The sequence below is a fragment of the Vombatus ursinus genome, unplaced genomic scaffold, assembly GCF_900497805.2.
Source record: "Vombatus ursinus unplaced genomic scaffold, bare-nosed wombat genome assembly UNPS02014809.1, whole genome shotgun sequence".
NCBI classification, from domain to species: domain Eukaryota; kingdom Metazoa; phylum Chordata; class Mammalia; order Diprotodontia; family Vombatidae; genus Vombatus; species Vombatus ursinus.
Window position 1 is genome coordinate 21,105,797 of NW_020954587.1, and position 20,331 is coordinate 21,126,127.

At 34.5% G+C, this 20,331-nt stretch overlaps 1 protein-coding gene across 2 annotated transcripts in view; it reads left to right on the top strand.

Annotated features, from left to right (window-relative positions):
- Window positions 1-20,331, top strand: part of APP (amyloid beta precursor protein) — a 164,249-nt gene that overhangs the window by 51,580 nt on the left and 92,338 nt on the right. For both annotated transcript variants that reach the window (XM_027875455.1, XM_027875454.1), the window contains exons 4-5: window positions 10,883-10,995; window positions 13,535-13,728. In XM_027875455.1, the coding sequence (XP_027731256.1) occupies window positions 10,883-10,995; window positions 13,535-13,728 (307 nt within the window). The remainder of the gene's footprint in view (window positions 1-10,882; window positions 10,996-13,534; window positions 13,729-20,331) is intronic.

The following is a 20,331-nucleotide window of genomic DNA, read 5'->3' on the forward strand; positions in this document are numbered from 1 at the left end:
CTTTAGAACTAGTGCTCTTTCTTCTGTGCCATACCACATTGTACTCGATTGTATTTATTTTATTCTACATCCATGCATATGTCTTCCAAAATTTCTCTGAATGTCTTGTATTCATTTGTTAGAGCAAAATAATTTACCATTTTATTCATATTCCGCAACTTGTTTATTCACTTTGTTTTCAGTTTTTGCTACAACAAAGAGTATTGCTATGAATATTTTGTTACATGTGTTTTCTTTCTGCTATTGATTTTCTTGGGGTATATACTTAAGAGTGGTATTAATGGGTCAAAGGGTAAATGCTTTTTCTTATATATGCAGCAAAGACTTTTGCCAGTAGATACACTGTTATGTGTCTTGAAGGGGGGTACAGAAGAGCCTCTTCTCCAAAGGAGACTTTATTTCCTGCCAGGAGGAAAAGCAGGAGGTTTCCTCAGAGAGAGGGGAATATTAGGCTAGAATTGTATTTATCTGCTCCCTTAAATATTATCAGTTTAGGGATGTGATTTCGTGGTTTAAGCTAAACGTCTGATTTTTATTCATTAATGGGGAAAGAATGGCCCTAAGTTATATATCCAAGGCTTGACTTCCTTTCCACCAAATACATACTCCACAGTGAACACACACACACATAGCCAGCCAGTGGCCAAGAAACTCCATTTATCCAAATCAGCAGCAAAACAGAAACTGGAGAAAGTGTACACATGAGAATATGCACCAGGCAACATAATAAAAGAGCCCTCCCACTGGAAGTGAGATAACGCAGCTCAATCAGGAGAGCAAGTCACAGGACCCCTCCAAAGGGGACATTGCCTGAAGTCTTTAGCCGAGGATAGGTGCATAATGGAGACTGTCACCTTCTCTCATATCAACTTCTTCCCGAGTTTTTTTCTTCCTTTACCAATCTGAAGTGGGGGTTGGCCTTGTCCATTTTTTCCTTTCTTAAAATTGGAAGCCCCAAGCTCCTGAAGAGACCCCAAGAGTCCCCAAGAGGGTCAGGAGACCGCATCTCTTTTGTCTCCTGCTTTCTCCAGCTCTGCCCTGCCCTTCACACAGCTGTGAGGCACTGATCTCCACCAATGAGCAGACAGTCCCATACCGCTGGACTTTGCAGGGCTGGTTACTTATAATTCCAAATGGTTAGACTAATTCACTGTTCTACTAATGTTTTAAAGTACTTGTCTTTTCAAAGCCCTTCCAATGTTGACTCTTTCAAATTTGATGGTTTATGAGATAAGACCTCAGAGTTGTTTCCCTTTGCACTTATTATCTTATTTCTGATTCGGATAGATTCATATGGTAGTGGACCTTTTCCATTTCTTCAAAATGAAATTTCTGTTCTTTGACCATTTGTCTATTCAGGAATAGCTCCTAGTGTTATGTATTTTTCTAAGTTTCATGCAGAGGTTGGCTGTCAGATTTTTATCGGTTATTTTAGACTTTCTATCTTAATAAGCCTTCTTCACTGAGAATAATACTGAGAGAGGAGTGTCCATCTTGCATCTGGAATGATGAAACTTTAGTATGGCACATCATATATCTAGCAGCTGTTTGTGCCCCATACCAAGTTTAAAAATTTTTTTTTTGATTTAGTTAAAAGCAGTCTTCAAGCCATTTTATAGCTTCTAGAGGTTTAAGAATGAAAAGTAGATTTAGAATGTTTATTTCTTACTGCTGTTCCAAATTTTAGTTAGAATTGATTTTTCTGGAGCTGTTTTAGTATATAGAAAATATTAGAAGCTGTTCTGTAGACATTTGAAAGCAGGTTATTGAATATAAGAACTTATAGTTCAATTTCATAAATAACATTTAAATGACAACAGGGTCAGTGTCTAGTTAAGAGTAGAAGGTAAGGTTTGAGGTCTTACTGTTTTCAGTATACTTCAAATGAAGAAACAAACAAACAAACAAAAATAAAGCAATCCTTAGAGTTTAGGCCTTAGAATCAGCTTTATCCCACCCATACCTTTGTCATGGTCTTTGGAAAATAATTTTCCCATTCTTAGTTTGTGTAAGTACAGTATACAAGTACAGTTTATGTCTTTCCTTTCAGGGACATCTTTTGTAATATCCTTTGTTCTAGATATTTCTCATTACCTCTTTAATTACAACTACACATCAGAGTATTGTAATATATATTAGAAGCCCATACAATGTGTATGTAATTAGCATACTACGTTTGCCTTTTGACATTTTCATTCTTAGCCTGATGGTTTAATTAAAGGCTTCTACATCTGAGGAGTAAACAAATTCCTACATTGGCACAAAAAATGAGTAAACACAAACCTGATTTATTATATTGCCTGGTGAAGACATGAGCCATCAGCAAAAGATGTGGTGAAAAGTAGTCGTCTGCACTAGCTAACTTGATGCCAATTCTTGGCAGGCCTTGTCTGGGACACTTGTATATTGTACTAAATATCACCAGAATAAAAGTTTGATTAAAATTGGTTTATTCAGCCACAAACAGTGGGATTTTTGTGGACATCTCAAATTCAGCATGTCAGAAACTGAATTTATCTTTCTCCTACAAAATCTAACCTTTTGAGTTTCTCTGTTTTTCTCAAGGGTGTTACCATTCTTACATGTTCACCCTCATTCATGATCTCAGAGTCAGCCTTGGCTTCTTCCTTGAACTCATCCCACATCTCTACTCAGTTGCCAGGTCTTGGCATCTCTTTCTCCCCAGCATCTTTTACACCTGCTATTTCAGGAAGGCCCATGCACCATGCTTTATTTCAGTATCCACTTTTCCACCTTATCTTCTGCTTAGTCCAGCCACCTTGCTGCTTCAGGACTATCCTCTATATCCTTGCTTCTCATTTGGGAACCATGATGCATGACCAAGTGAACTCTGCCATTATTTCTGGAAGAGGTGCCAATCTGCTTTCCTGTGGCCTCCCTCACTTATGTATATTGTATTGCCCATTAGAAAATAAATTCCTTGAAGTCCAGCATTATCTTTGCTTTTCTGTTTACATATGTATTTGAGTGCATAGTGTAAAAAAAATTTCTTTTGTTATTCATTTATTTCATTCTCTTTTTATTAACTGGTTCTTATCACTACTTGCCAGGATTATTGAAATAGCCTCCTAATTGATCTCTTTCTGCCTCAAGGCTTTTTCTTCTCCAGTCTAGCCTTCACACAGTTGTCAAACTGACTTTTCTAAAGTGCAGGTCAGCTTGTTCAGTTACTCCCAGGACTGCTTTATTACTTTCAAGATCAAATATGTATTCCTCTGTTGGAATTTAAATCCCTTTACAGTCTAGCTCCAGCCCACCTTCCTAGCCTTATTCCTTTCAGTTCCAGTGGATTTGATTATCATCTCTGTGCTGATGATTCTTAAATCTACTTATCCAGCCCATACCTCCCTGCTGACCTCCAGTCTCACATCTCCATTGGACAATTGTCCATCCCCTGGACATCTCAGAACTCAGCATATCCATTTTCTTATTTCTCAAACCCTTCCCCCTTCCAGACTCCCCTATTACTGTCAGTGCCTTACCTCTTAGGATACCTTCTATTTATACTGCTTATATCTTTTGCCAGGGGTGGGGAACCTGCAACCTCGAGGCCGCATGTGGCCCTCTAGGTCCTCAAATCCTTGGGGATTTGTTTTGTGAAGTTTGGATTCAGTCAAACAACCACACTTGAGGACCTAGAGGGCCACATGTGGTCTTGAGGTCACAGGTTCCCCACCTGTCAGCTCTTTATGTTTTCTTCCACATTAGAATGTGAGGACAGTAATTATCTTTTTGCCTTTCTTTATAGCTCCAGAATGTTAGCACAATGCCTAGCACACAGTAAGTGCTTGTCTGATTAATTCACTATCTTGAAGGATGTTGTCATTATCTTCATAGACTTCCTCTGAGGAAAATGATTCATTAAATCAAAGATCAATTTCCATTCACTCTGTTATCACAAAAAGACAGCTCTCAGCCTGTGGATGTTCTGGTATAGAATTCAAGGGGTCTGCAGGCCATCATGTTCTCTGGCAAACAGTTCTTATAACTAAAGGGATCTTGGGTCCTGACCTGTCAGAGGCACAAAAGTGAACTACTTCCAACTCCCAGTAGGTGACTGCCCTATATTTTTTAACTAGTAGTAAATCATCTTGATGATTACTACTTTGTGGTATAGTTTGAGATCTATTCCTACAGATGAGTTTTGTTATTATTTTTCTAGATCTATAAAATGATGTTTTGGTTATTTGATTGGTATGATACTGAATCAGTAAATTAATTTAAGTAGAATTGTCATTTTTGTTATATTGTCCTGACCTAATCATCTGCAATTAATTAGGTCTATCTTTATTTCAGTAAAGAGTGTTTTGTAGCTGTATTCATATATTTCTTATGTGTGTCTTGGTATATATAAACCCAAATATTTTATAGATTCTAGAATTATATCAAGTAGAATTTCTCCTGTCTCTTCCTGCTGGGTTTTGTTGGTAATATACAGGAATATTGATGATTTATATGGATTTATTTTCTATCCTTCAGCCTTACTGAGATTATTGTGGCAATTAAACTCTTTCTAGTTGACTCTAGGATTCATATCTTCTGCCGAGACAGTTTTGTTCTGCCTATGTTTATTCCATTGATTTCTCTTTCTTGTCTTATTACTAAACTTAGCATTTCTAGCATCCTGTTAAATAGAGTGATGATAATGGGTGTCCTTGCTTTACCTCGGATTTTATTTGAAAGGCCTATTACGTGTAGTGCTGGCTTTTTATTATTATGGATACTAGTTATTACATTAAGGAAAAGTCTCTTTATTCCTGTGCTTTTTTACATTAATGAGTTGATTTTATACAAAAACAAAAAATTAAAAAAAAACAAAACCTTTTCAGCATCTATTGATATAATCAGGTAGTTTTTATTATTCATGTTTTAATATGGTTTGTTATATTTGTAGTCTTATGAATTCCTAGTTTAAATCCAATGTGTTCATATTATATGATCTTTTTTAATAAGTTGTAGCCTATTTGCTTAGATTTTATTTACATTTTTTGTCTGTGTTCATTAAAGATATTGATCTGTGGTTTTTTTTCTCTGCTTTATAGGAAAACCATAGGAAAAAAATTGGAAGATTTCTTTATTTTCATATTTTTACAAACATTTAATGTAATACTGGAATTAATTTCTCTTTAAATGTTTGATAGAATTCACTTGTAAATCCATTCTTTTCCACCCCCACCCCTACCTCCCTTTGGGAGTTCATTTATAGCTTGTGCAACTACTTTTAATTTGTTGTTGTTAAGTTGTTTCAATTGCGTCCAATTTTGTGACCCAGTTTTCTTGGCAAAGATACTGTAGTGGTTTTCCATTTCCTTCTCTCTAGCTCATTTTACAGATGAGGAACTGAGGCAAACAGGGTTTTAAGTGACTTGCCCAGGGTCACACAGCTAAGTGTCTGAGACTGGATTTGAACTCAGGAAGATGAGTCTTCCTGATTTGAGGCCCAGTGCTGTCCCTGCTGTGTCACCTAGATACCCCCTTGGTTGTCCGTAGGAATCCTATATTAGTAATCGGTATCTTTTGTTTGCATAATGAGCATATTCTTTTAATGTTCTTGTTTTTTGCTCCTCTTCTAGATTGTCCTTCTCTCTGTGAATTTATCTTCCAAATCTAGTTCTCTCTTTTGTTTCTTTGGTGATTCCAGTTTTTCTACTCTGTTTTTAATTTTTCCTGTGTAGTCCATAAATTCTGCTCTTATTTTTCTCATCTGTCTTTTGAGCCACTCAGGAATAGCATGTTGCGGTTCCACATTCTCCCCAAATTCCACATGGTCTTCTGTCTCATCAAGTGTTGGATCACTTTCCTTCATTTTTCATTATTTATTCATAGATTCTTATTGATTTATCTGTTTGTTTTTGATGTCTTTAAGTTTTCTTCTTCCCAAAATCTTTGATAACTTCAGTGTCCTCTGTTAACCCCTTCCTCTCCGGAAGCTGTAGGTTTTTGCCTTAGAGAGGCTGCAGCCTCCTAGCGGTCTTTCAGAGCCAGTGCAGATTTCTGCAGGCTGGAGGTGGGATCTCCATAGCACTGGAAGAGAGGGGTGGAAGAACAGGGACCCAGGTGTGGGGATGGGTTTTGTTGTAAACCTGTATTGTGTTCTTAGGTCTGCTGGTGTAGCCTTGTTGCCAGTACCTTGCAAGTTGGAGTAGGAGTGTATAGTGAGTTCAGGGTTGGTAAGCATTAATGCATTTCTAGAAGATGTTCTTTTGGTTTCTGGGTGTCCTTGACCATGGAGACAACTGAAGTCACTTTATTTTGGGTGCATATTTTCTATTTTCCAGAGGATTGAGAAGTAGTGAGAATCAGAGAAAACGTCTACTCCTTCTTGTTGCTTACTTTTGATTTTTGAGGATTTTGTAGCCTGTAATTTTGCTGATACTATTAGCTCAGGATCTTTGCTGATTCCTTATGATTTTCCAAATATACTATTCTGTCATCAAATAGGTATAGTTTTATCTCTTCTTTACCTTTCATTATGCTTTTAATTTCTTTTCTCATCTTATTACTATTGCTGTCATTTCCAGAAATATATCAAATAATAGTGGGAATCTTGTCTTTACTCTTATCTTTACTGGAAAGGTATCCCCATTGTCTATGATGCTTACTTTTCGTTTTAGACAGATGCTTTTTTTTTTTTTAAGGCAATTGGGGTTAAGTGATTTGCCCAGGGTCACACAGCTAGTAATTGTCAAGTGTTTGATCTGAGGCCGGATTTGAACTCAGGTCCTCCTGACTTCAGGGCTGGTGCTCTATCCACTGTGCCACCTAGCTGCCCTGACAAATGCTTTTTGTAAGATAAAAATGTGCCATAGTTTTTCAAAGGCTTTTTCTGCATCTATTGAGTTGATTGTGTGATTTTGGAAGTTTGGGTTTTAATTAATTATTTTAATCAATTATGTTGATTTTTTTTTCCTCTGAATGTTGAACATCCAGGCAACCTTGACATAAATCACACTTGGTCATAATGAATGATTTCTTGGACAAATTGCTGTAGCCTCTTTGAAGGGCTTTTTTTGAGTCAGTATTCATTAATGATATTAATCTGTCGTTTTCCTTCTTCTGTCTTTTCCTTGTTTAGGTATTAGGACTATATTTGTCTTGTAAAAGGCTTCTGGTAGGACATTTTCTTAATCAACATTTAAGAATAATTTGTGCAGTATGGATAGCAATTTTTCTTTAGAAGTTTGATAGAATTCTCCTATGAATCCATCAGGATTAGGATTTTTTCCTTTGGTGGTTCCATTACAACTAATTCTTTTTCTGGGATTGGGTGGTATGCGGTCTTTAATTGTTCTAATACTCTGAGTATTTTATATTTTTGAAAGTATTCCTCTATTCTGTTGTGTTCTCAGATTTTTTGCTCTATAACTGTGCACAGTTTATTCTGATTATTCTTTTTATTTTTGTCCTTTTTATTTCACCCTGCTTATTTGCTATTGTATGTTTTTTTCTTGCCATCTTCTTTTTAATGAAGCTAACTAAGGGTTTATCGGTTTTATTAATCTTTTCTAAAAACAGGGTTTTTATTTTATTTACCATCTTTTTGGTTTAAATTTTTTTTTCCAGTTTATCTATTTTTCCTCTAATGAGTAATATCTCTTCTTTCTTATTTTAGCCTTGTTTATTTATTGGCTTTATATTTTTTAACATACATATTCATTAATGTTCATTAATTCATCCATGTTCATTAATCCTCTCTTTTTTGTATTTTGTTAATGTATATTTGTAAGGATATGATTTTTACCCTCAGGACTGCTTTACCTACAACCTAGAGATTTTGGTGTATTGTTTCATTATTTCCTTTCACATAATTATAAATTATTTCTATGATTTGTTCTTTTACTTACTCATTATTTAGGATTTCACTGTTAAATCTCCATTTGAGTCTATAGCTTTTGTTTGCGGTTGTTGGACCAATAACTATTTTTATTGTTTCATGGCTTGTAAAGGATGTGTTAATTATGTTTTCTGCCATTTTGCATCTTTACATTTGTTTGCCATATCTGTGTGTCCTAATACGTGGCCAGTGTCAGTTAAGAACAAACCCAGAAAAAAGTTTTAGAAGGAAATTTATGAAGTTGTCTGGCAGAGAAGAGAGCCAAAATAGGTGGCCCTCTCCCCCAAATCTCTGAGTTACACACTGTATAATATTTAAACAAAGGAACAGGGAAACAACTGCTGATTGACCAGCGTAGAGGCAGTTTCCAGATAAGATATGGATACTGATTGAGATGTATAGCAGGAAGAAACTCCTTACCTTCCTTGCATCTGCCTTTGGATCTCTTGAAAATACTTTTTTTGGGGGGTGAGGGGGAGCATAATCTGCATGTCCTGAGTTAAAGCATTAAGCAAATCTGGTCTCTAAGCAACAAGGACTAGGTTCAAACAATGCAATTTAGTTTTCCCACAGTTTCTCTCCTTTCAGATTTTTTAAAGCCTACTATTCCTGTACTAGAAGGAAGCACAATTATAGAAGCAGAAAGCTAAGTTAAGATCCCAAAGGAAATTAAATAATCCGAGTCAGTGGAGGCATTCTCTTCACTGTTCATCTTACCGAAATCTTAATAGAATGTGTTTAAGAAGGTGTAGAGTTCAGATTGGTGGTACACTTTCCCCAGTGTCTCACACAGAAGCAGAGAGCTACGTTAAGGTTTCACAGGAAGTTCATTAAAATAACCCAAATCGTTATGGAGGTATCTGCTTAGGGTCGTATTGGTTGCAACTCATAGAGGGATCAGATTGAGTAAATATCAGGGATTGTAAATCAAGGGATTTAGACTTGTACCGGGAAGCAGATACACTACACAATACTGGGAGATTCTCAGGCATTGAGAGAACATATATGGCCATGAATATCACAAAATAGTTTTTAAAAAGACAGATTTATAATCCCATGTTACTTTCAATGTCATAAAAGTTGGACAAACTTAGTTAAATGGAATCATAATCTTATACATCAAACAAATCTAGTTAAGCAGGCTCTGTAAGTAAATCAAATCAAGTTACAGACTAAAACTCCGTTAATCAGAAACATTTTCATCTTGGATCTTAGCTTTCCCACGTCTCCATCTGATCCTTGGAAACATTTATCCTGGGAAATTTTGGAATAGGCCTTATTCCCAGGGCATCTCTGGAGTGATGTTCTCCTAGTAATACAATTTAGTAAAGCCTAACGACATCTCTTATGTTGAGTCTTCCAGTTACTCTTTCATGTGGTGAAAACCAGTTCAAACCTTATGGAGCTAACTTGTCCTGTCATTGTTCGTAATAGAAACATTTGAAAGACACACACACACACACACACACACACACACACACACGTGTCCATCCTAGTTCTTCAAGCAAACAGCTAATCTTGCTTTCTCAAAGTGAAGTTTATCCCATTAAAATTTAAAACTTTTACATTTTGTCACATCTTTGTCCTAATTTCCTATACCCACTTTAAGGTTTTGTTTGTGTGTGTGTGTGTGTGTGTGTGTGTGTGTGTGTGTGTGTGTAATGTGTATATGTGTGTATATATACATACATACACACATATACACACATATATTCAGAAAGGAAAATATACTTGAAGAATTAAATCTTATACATGAATATATAACTTAGTCATCACAAGTTCAAAATAGAAAATTAAAAGCAGTAATATCTTTTATACATGTATCCCATTATAGTAACTCAAATATTGAGTATTATAACAAGATTATTATATACAGTGTGTGTATATCTAAACTTTTACAATTCACCTGGAGTTATAGAAATTTTCTATGAAAGAAAGGAGTGAAGTATTTATAACAATATCAGGACTGCTCCTTCAGGGGCACAGACTGAATTGATATAACTTAGCAAGATAAAGCTTCCTTAGCTTTGTTTGGTTACCAGTAAGAGTCATAGTTGACCTTTATTTTGGAACTGCCAATCAGGCAACAAAGTTAGACATTATTCACAGAGTGACGTAGCCAGGCTTAGAATTAACCAGGTGGGAAAATTTCCTCTCAGAAGGGAAATAGCATGGTGGAGAAACTGAGTCAAGAGGATCCTACCACCATATATGTAGAGTTCTCCTCTCAACCTTTCCATGCACAAACATGTACCTGTAGCAGTTCTCAGATCATGCTCCTTTTAAGAAGCACGTGACATTTCCCTTAAATGGTGGATTATTGACTTAATGACAATTCAAGCATCATACCTGAAATCAAAACTCAGAACAATATCAAATTATAGTCTCAAGAGATTTTTACCTCAAATAGCAAGTTTCACCAATCACAGCTTAGGGCTGGATACAGCTATTATTTTCCTCATTTTGTTGCAATGGCAATTGACAATAAACACAGATAAGGCTTTATCTTATTCTAGTTTAAATCCATGTGGAGCAGTATTTACTTGCCCATGTTAGGTGAATGGCAGTTTGTTTTATATGTGTTTAATTCCATCCAGGAAAAAAAAATCATAAAAAGAATGCACAATTCCTAGATGAAGTAGAGTTCATTTTTGGTTCCTTTGTATCATGGAAAGGCTACTTGGAACACTTAACACGGAGGATTGTTATTCTAATCATAAAAATCTTAAGTTATTAGTATATGTAGGAAAGGCATTTAAAAAAGGATTAAAAATTGCAAAAATATCAGTAAGGCCATCAAAAATATTTTTTAAATAGGGTGGTAAAAATGGAACAAACTTATCAGATGATACTGTAGAATAATTATTTAGAAAATAGTTATCTGTTGGGTACTTATCCAGTCAGTTGCCGGAAGTCAGAATACAGAGCAGATAGTCCCTCAAAATTTCTTCCAACCTTTGTAGCTCTTAAGTTCAAAAACCTACTACAGTGTAGAATTAAGTTTTTGTTTTGTTTTGTTTTTTTCAGTTGGTGAGTTTGTAAGTGATGCTCTTTTAGTACCAGACAAATGCAAATTCTTGCACCAGGAAAGGATGGATATGTGTGAAACTCATCTCCACTGGCATACTGTTGCAAAAGAGGTAAAAATGTGTGAATTTTTTTTCTCTTTTTTCAAGTTGTAAGATTTGTTTGGCATGTTAATATACATATGTATGGGCATACATGTGTATATGTATGTGCCTATGTATATGTGGTATCTCTCTAATGACATCCCAGAAAATATTCAGAGGAAATAACTATATTTTTAAATTTCCAGTGATAGTAAGTAATTTGCGGAAAATAGGACACAATTTATTTGTTGTGTTGTTTATCTAAAGTGTTACATATTTAAAATAAAAGCTATAGTCTTAAATTTACTATTGCTTTCTAAGTTTAATGATTTAAAATGTTTCTCAGAGTTTTTACTTCACCTATTATCTTTTAAATAAAATAACTTTAATTTTAATTACCACATTTTTGCTGAGATAGTAGTGCTGTCTTTTAAAAAATTGAGATCAGTCAGCTGCTCTTTCAGACCATTGAGGGAAGTCCAGCTTTGAACCCAGTTTTTTAGTTATGGGTTAGGGGTTAAAATTTTAATATACAATACCATACTACTGGCCTGCCTCAACATACTTTTCCTCAGTGAAAAAATACTGGGAACAGATCGTCTTTTGTTGATTTCTTATCACTAACCCAGTGAAAGAATAAGTAATTTATGATATGTTACTCATCATAATTTCTGCTGCCATTTCTACCTTGAAGAACCTTCTTCCTTAATAAATGGTAGAACACCTTTAATTCTAGCCAGTTAATTTTGATCATTGAATCATACTCCAGAAGTCCTTCTGTAAAAGAGAATTCCTAGCTTCTTTCAAGACTCATTTCATAAACCACTTACTATTTGAAGCGTTGTCATGGCACTCCTAATTGTTTCCCTTCTCCTCACAGTATATATCTGTTTACAGATGGTATACACTTAGTTTCAATTATAAGCACCTTGAAATCAAACTCTGTTTTTTCGTTTCTTCATTGTATTCCCAGTGTTTTTTTCTTTCCTTTAATTTTTTTCCAGTGTTTTTTTCTTGAATTAGACTAATAAGTTCTTTTTCTTTCTTACTCTCTTTGAAGCAAGATTATATCTGAATTAAATATTTTCTTTTTCATCTCATAAGCAGAATACCTAAATTTTAACGGGATGGTGAAATTTTGTGCTGCTACTTAAGTGTGGTCATTTAATTTGTAGTAAGTTATGCCTACTATATATGCTTAATTTATGTTAAGTTATGCCTTTTCAAAGTAATTTTTTGTAGTCTCTAAACAAAAATTGAAGTTGATTACCAGGAACTTAGAAACAAACCCAAAATATTTTTGTTTTTTGTTTTTTTCCTCTTGTACTGAATTACTGATGCCTTGTAGGTATCCCAGGAGATGGTTTCATAGTACAAACATGGCAGATATTCTGGCATAAGAAGGTGATAGGCTTGAAATCATTTGAAGGTTGTAAGGTGTAATCTCATAGATGGTTCACTGTCACTGTGACCTGTAACTTGTAACAACTGAAAATTTACATTCCTTACATTTCCATCACTTTAGCTGTAGAGCCTATCCTTTGAGGTGACTGAATTTGAAAGATCAGAGAGTACAGGATTGGGATGGTAGATGCAGATGGAGTGTGCATGATCCTCTAACCTTATTTACTGAGTGAAGCTGACACTGTCACATGTGTGCCTTTTACAACATATGCATGTGTACTACTCTTAGCACTTGGAGCAATACTGTAGCTCTGAGTGATTGGGTAAAACTTCTCCACCTCTCAGTACTGCTACTTCATTCTCAGTGTTATTGCTTTCTCTATTGATTAAAATACTTATGGAAGAAAAGATTCCAAAAGTAAAATTTTTTGCTGGGAAAAAACAATGATAGTAAAGAAGTTAAGGTTATTCATAAAAAAAAAAACACCAAATAAGTACCATTTTAGAGTCTTTGTGAATAGGGGTTTCTTCCCTTCAATATCTAGTTCAAATTGTTTTCTGTGGTAGGTCTATGAAGACATATGCAAATTGGTTTTTTTTTTTCAATCATAGACTTATGGAATACTGAAGATAGATGGGGTCCTAGAGATCAAGTCTAGGAATTCTAAACATAGTATCCTTGAACTTTTAAAAAATATATATTATTTTGATAACTATTGCAATGTAATTGGTTTTCTTTATAATCCTATGTATTTTATTTTTTTTATTTGAAAACATTAATCTGAAAAGAGGTCCGTAATCTTCACTAGCCTAACAAAGGAGTCCATGACACAAAAAAGGTTAAGAAGCCCTTTGTCTTCTCCAGTCTCCTCATTTTATGGATGAGGGAACTGAAACCCAGAACAGTTACGCAGCTAGTTTGTGAATCCTCCCAATAAAGAAATTGAAGGGAACTTATTCTTCATAGAAAGCCTGCAGTGAATTACTTTCCTAAAGTGTGATTTTGTAAATAATACTTTCTACATTTATCTATTCTAATAATATAGTTTTTATATTTAGGATATTTTTGCTGAAATGTGTCTATCTATTGGTCATATTTTATTGGTCATGTCATTATTTAACATTTTTTTCTTTGTTCCTGTTACTCTTTAAATTTTTTTTTTAGACTTGTAGTGAAAAGAGCATGAATCTGCATAACTATGGTATGTTGCTGCCTTGTGGAATTGATGAGTTCCGTGGTGTAGAGTTTGTTTGTTGCCCATTAGCTGATGAAAATGACAACGTTGATTCTGCTGATGCGGAAGATGATGATTCCGAAGTGTGGTGGGGAGGTGCAGATGCAGATTATGCAGATGGAAGGTAAGAGGGTGCAATTTTAATCCTACCTGAATGCTTCACTTTGGTTTAATGTAAATGCCTTCCAATCTCATACAAGTAGAATACAAAACAAGTCATTTTTGTTCATTAATAAAATTCCTAAAAGAAACAAATTTTCCCAATGACATTTTTTAAAATGAAATGTGTTTTAAAAATGTTTTTGTTGATATTTTTTGTTACATTATCAGCTTCAGCCAGTAACTTTACCCTGCCCTCTTTTAGAGAGACATCCCATATAATCAATAGTATTTCTTTAAAAGAAAAAAAGAAAAAGGAAAAGAAAAAATTTGCTTACTCATTGGTATGTCAAAAAAACTCTGAAAATATGTGCTGGATGCAATACTTGTAGACCTCTCACTTTTGCAAAGGGATGGGGTGGGAATATTTTCTCATATCTTTTCTTTCAAATCATACTTGTTCTTTATAATTTTGCAATAGTCAATTTCGATTTTTGTGTGTGTTTTTTCCATTGTTAATAATCATTGTGTATTCAGTTTTCTTGGCTGTATATACTTCATTCTACATCTGTTCACGTAGGTCTTTCTGTGCTGCTGTATTCATTACACTCATTGTTTCTTACAGCATAGTAATGTGAGTATATTACCATTATACCACACTTTATTTAGCCATTCCCCTGTTAATAGCTATCTACTTTATTTCCAATTCTTTGCTATCCCAAAAAGTGCTGCTTTAAATGTTTTTGTGCATATAGGAACTTTCTTTTTAGTAGCTTCCTTGGGGAATAAGCTGAGTAATGAAATGTCTGGGTCAAAGAATGTGGGTATTTTAAGTACTTTCTTTGCAAATTCCAAAAATTCCAAAATACTTTGTAAAATGGCTTTTATCAATTCTCAGCTCTACCAACAATGCAACAGTGCGCCTGACTTCCCACAACCCTTCTAACATTGACTATTGCCATCTTTTTGCCATTTTTGCAAATTTGCAGAGTATGAAGTAAAATATGAGGAATGTTTTGATTGCATTTCTCTTGTTGGTGTTGCTGAGCATTTTTTCATGTGATTGTTAATAGTTTACAGATCTTTTGATACCTATGTGTGTGTATATATGTGTATATTTATGATGTATGTTATGTATATAATTGTTTATATGTCACGGATACCAAACTCTTATCGGAGAAATTTGATACAAAGGTTTTTTTTCCCCATTTGATCACTTCTAACCTAGGTGCATTAATTTTTATTTGTACAGAAGCTTTTCAGTTTAATGTAATCAAAGTTATTTATTTTATCTTGTGTACTTGCTTCTTTCTATTGTTTGGGTAAGAATACATCTCCTACCCATAATTTTGAGAGGTGTACACTATGCTTCTCTTATTTTTTTTGTAGTATGATCTTTAATATTAAGGTCATTTACCCATTTAGAATATATTGTGAAATACAGTGTAAAATGTTGGTCTAAGCTTCATTTCTATCAGAGTGCTTTTCTGTTTTCTCAGCAATTTTGGGGATGTATGGAATTCTTTCCCAAGTAATTTGTTTTCTAGTTATTGAACACTGGAATATTGAGTTTCATTGTTTCTGATTTTCCCTTGTGTAGTCTGCTCCATTGATCTAATTCTCTATTTTTCAACCAGTACTTGATGGTTTTAAAAAGACTACTGATTTTTATTATATTTTGAGTTCTGAAAGTTCTGTTTCCCCCTTTTCCCTACCTATTTTCATTATTTTCTGTTATTTTAGCAATTACTGTGGAATACACTTTTGTGAATTTGGTATGACATTAAAAATATAAATTAACATTGCTAATATTGTCATTTTTATCACGTTGGTATGATTCAACCATGAACACTGAATATTTCTTCAGTAATTAAAGTTGTTCATTATTTCTTTAAGGAGCAATTTGCAATTGAAGCTATACAAGTATTTTGTATGCTTTAGTAAATCTATCCCCAGATTTTTTTTGTATTTTGTAGTTATTTGGAATGAGATTTCCCTTCCTGTTACTGCCTTTTGAATTTTTGAAAATTATTATTTTAATGCTGTTAATTTTTTATTTTGTAGCCTAAAACTTTGCTGAAGCTATTAATTGTATCAGTTAGTATCTTTGAGGGGCAGCTAGGTGGCACAGTAGATAGAGTACCAGCCCTGAAGTCAGGAGGACCTGAGTTCAAATCCAGCCTCAGACCAAACACTTGACACTTACTAGCTGTGTGACCCTGGGGAACTCACTTAACCCCAATTGTGTAAAAAAAAAAAAAAAAGTATCTTTGCTATTTCTCTAGTATTTTCCAAGTAAACCATCATATCAGCAAATAGGAATACTTTTATCTCTTCTTTACTTATCTTTTTGCTTTGAATTTCTTTCTTTTGTCAGTGCTAGTATTTCCAGAACTATATAAAAATAATGGAGAGAGTGGGCATCTTTGCTTTACTCTCATATTTCTTAGGGATGCAATATGATGCTTTCTTTTTGTTTTAGATGGATACTTTTTATGCTATTAACAAAAGGTCCTTGTATGCCTATGCTTTGTAGGTGAATAGAGCACTGGCCCTGGAGTCAGAAAGTCTTGAATTAAAATGTGACCTTAGATACTTACTACCTTGTATGTCTTTGATCAAGTTACTTAACTTCTGTTTGCTTCAGTTTCTTTTAACTGTAAAATGGGGATATCAATAGTATATGTAACCTAGGGCTTTCGTAAGAACCAAATGAGAGGTTTGTAAAGCGCTTAGCATAGTGCCTGGCATATTAAATCATAATTGATCATCACACAGTGTTGCTGTTGCTATGTACAGTGTTCTCCTGCTTCTGCTCACTTCATTCTGCATCAGTTCATATAAATCTTTACAGGTTTTTCTGAAATCTGCCTGTTCATCATTTCTTATGACACAGTAGTATTTCATTACATATGAAATTACATACAGTATTCCATAACACAACCTGTTCAGCCATTCCCTAATTGATAAGCATACCCTCGATTTCCAATTATTTGCCACCACAAAAAGTTACTATAAATATTTTTGTACATAGAGGTATTTTTCCATTTTTTATGGTCTCTTTGTTATACAGCCTAGTAGTGGTATTTCTGGATCAAAGGGTTCTTTCTCCTCTTTTCAGTGCCTCCCTTTGCTCCTCACTTGTTTTCATTTAGGCTTTCTTCTTCCTGAGAAATGATAGGATTTATTTTTCTTTCTTTGTTGACCATTGATTTGATTAGGATAGATCACATATTCTCCTCTGTCTTCACCTTACCACTTTGATATACTATGTAGTCCCATCAAAAAAAAATTGATTCACCTCCAGGTTGGGTATTGTGAGGTTTAGTCTATGATGTTTCAGGCCTATCTCTCCACTGCTATTTCTATTTAACTTTCTTTTTTCACCTCTATATCCTTGTGTACATTTAGAAAGAAGTCTCTTAATGGTCTTTCTTGTTATTTTGTTGTTGGTACTGTTCTGGGTTGTTGTATTTGTTTACCCTTCTTCTATTCCTTTTATCTGGAGAATTTGAGAAGCAAATGATTTCTTTAGAGTTGTTTTTTCATGCCTAGGAATGTTTTGAATGCCTCTTTTCTTCAACATACATCCTTTTTTTTTCCCAGTTAGGCTGAGATTTGCAGGGTAGGTACCTTGTGTTGCGTCTTGAGCTCCTTTACTCTTTGGAACATATTCCATTCCTTCCTGTGGATCCTGGTTAGTGCAGAATAGTCTTGTATTATTTGAATTTCCTTTCCTTTGTATTTCAGGGTCTTTCTCCTGGTCACTTACTGACTTTGTTGCTTTCCAATGGAATTGTTAAATGTAACCACTATGTGTCTTGGAGTTTTTTAGTAAAGGGGGTATAGGAATTCTTTCAGTTGACATTTTGTTTTCTGTTTTCAAAAATAACATACATAAATAATTGATATAAATAAGTAAGTTTTTATTACACTCCTGCTATCGGTGCTTGGCATTGTGATAAACTTTGGGAATACAAATATAAATACAAAATGATTCCTGCCCTCAGGGAGTTTGCATTCTGCTACTTACATGTGATTTGTGATGTACTGTCAAACTCATTAGAAATTATAGAATCTATTCATAAAAGACAGTTTGGTATAGTAAAGTGCTAGTCCTGGAGTCAGCAAGGTCTGGTTTCTAATCCTGCCTCTTACACCTACTGTTTGTTTAACCATAGGGAAGTTAACTTAAGCGATGCTGGATTCTTGAAAGCAGAAGAGTATAATGTCTTGATTTTACTGATACAAAAATTATCAAAGGGCTCCACTGATTACTAACTGTGGCCGTAAGCAGGATGGAAAAATGGAATTTTTCAGAAAACAGGAGAGAAGGATACATACCTGGGAACAAGAACAGAGAGAGAAGTCACTGACGTGTGCCATCTAGACAGAGCAGAAGCTGTAGCCTCTTTCCTAGTTTTGGTTTGGGGAGGGTGTTGTGTCCTTAAAGCTTCCAGGAATGTCTGGAACAACTCAAAATAGAGAGTGGAGCAGTGTCCTCTTCTTACTATAGTGTTGGCAGGAAGGCTGAGCCAGAGTTTCTTTCCCATCACAGTCTTTCTTCTGTCACAATGACAGCAAGAGGCTCGAGCTAGAAATTGTCTTGCCGCAGTCCTCTCTTTGGTTGAAGATCACATGTGTAGCTCTGACCGCATTCTCTTATGTCCTATTGTTCCCTTCTCCTTTTTTCCTCCTCTTTTATATGTTTTCTGACAGACATTTCCACAGGTAGATACAAGTATTGAGAAGCACTGAACACTACACTAAAACAAAATTAATACAATAACAATTATTATTATTGTAAAACACAAGGTTTTTCAAAACTTCTTTTATCTAGCCTGACACTGGCAGCCAACTCCAGATATCCTAGTCAGATCTACCTCCATGTTTAATTTCTTCCAGACCTTTCTCTAACTCTCTAATGCAATTCAGGTACTGGGAAATAGTAAGGGTTTGGTCAAACACATATGTGCAATACTCAGTAAATGTTCATTTAAGTAGCAGATTTCTTTTTTTGGCATCTTGGATTTAACTGTTTCCTTCATGAATTCATCTGCTTCTGGGAAATATTTTCGTTTGGAAATTCTAGATTAAAGGTATCCATCCTTGACCACTATTCACAAGTCGTCCAGTTTGCGTCACTAAAACTCAGAGAGGTGTATTCATGTTTTTAACAGTGTATTTGGTGTCTTTGAAACACTCAACAATTTTTCCTGCCTACTTTAAAACTTATTTCCCACTGAAAGTTTAATCAGAGCGTTAGTGGAAGTGGAATTTATTGGGGTGAGTTTAGCATCAGAACTGCAGTGATTACTGACATTGAGGTAAGCTAATTTAGTTATGAAACTTTAAGAGCCCACATAAGCTTATACAGTATTTTAGTTTCAAAAATTCCTCGAGGATATTATGTTTTGGCTATTGTTATAGTCCATACTTTTTTTTTTCACTATTTAACCAGACCAGAATTTCCATATTGAGAGTACATTAGATCAGAATAACTTAACTTCTAAATACAGAGGGCAATTACCACAAATTAGATTGACCAGAATTTAGCCAGTGTTATCAAACTTGAGGAATCCCATAATGATCCCTAATTGAGATTTATATAAGCACTGACAACTCAAAGCAGAATTGAGATTTATCTTTTAAAATAAATTTTTACATTTCTTTTTATATCTTTCAAATCTCCCTCTGTATCCCTTTTCTTCTCTCGTGTTTTCCCTCTCAGAGAGGCAACCCATAAAATAAAGAAGAATATTTCAAAGAGAGAGACCTCAAATAAAAATATTTTTTAAAAATCAGTCTCATTTAAGAAGAACTCCAAAAATAAGATACAAACTAATTCTTTTTTTTAAACATCCTTTTAACCATCCTACACATATGAAAGTGCCTGGACACCTAGTCTTCTCACTATGTGTATATATTATCTTATATGAAGATAATATATATACATTGTCTTATATGAAGATAATGATAATGATATGCATGCAGAAGGATGTGATATTGTATAGACCTACTATTATACATGAATATATAACCGTTAAGAAGCGGATGGCAAGACTAAAAACTGATTTGTCCTAATTGCTTAGCTATCATTTCTTCCCCTACTCTTTTCCTCTCCTTTTCCATCTCTACTTTCTTCAACTGATCCTCATAAAGTGGAAACTAGCCCTGATTAGCTCTTGTCTCAACTGACTTCTTGTCTTATCAATATAAAACTTAAGTGCAAACCACTCAGGGAAAATCCAATACTGATGTAAAAGAGTATTTTTACTTTATGACTGCTATACTGCCTGATAGAAGTCAGTGATCTAATATATGTGTAATGTTTATGTAAAGTGTGCTCTATGAATTAAAATAAAAAGTTTTTAAAACTACTTCTTTTCTTGGTGCTTTTATTTCATATCTTTTGGCAAAGACCCAGTGTTAAAATAATGAAATAAAAGTTGTTGGATTTTAAAACCAAAAAGGCATGTCTTGAAATTTTCAATCAATTTTTCCACCATATAAAACTTGACATTTTACATCAGGTTCTGAAGCTGTATGAATCTTTTTTTTTTTTTTACTTTTATCTTTTGTTATCTCATTTTCCAAATTTCCCTCTGTATCCCTCCTTTTCCTTTTC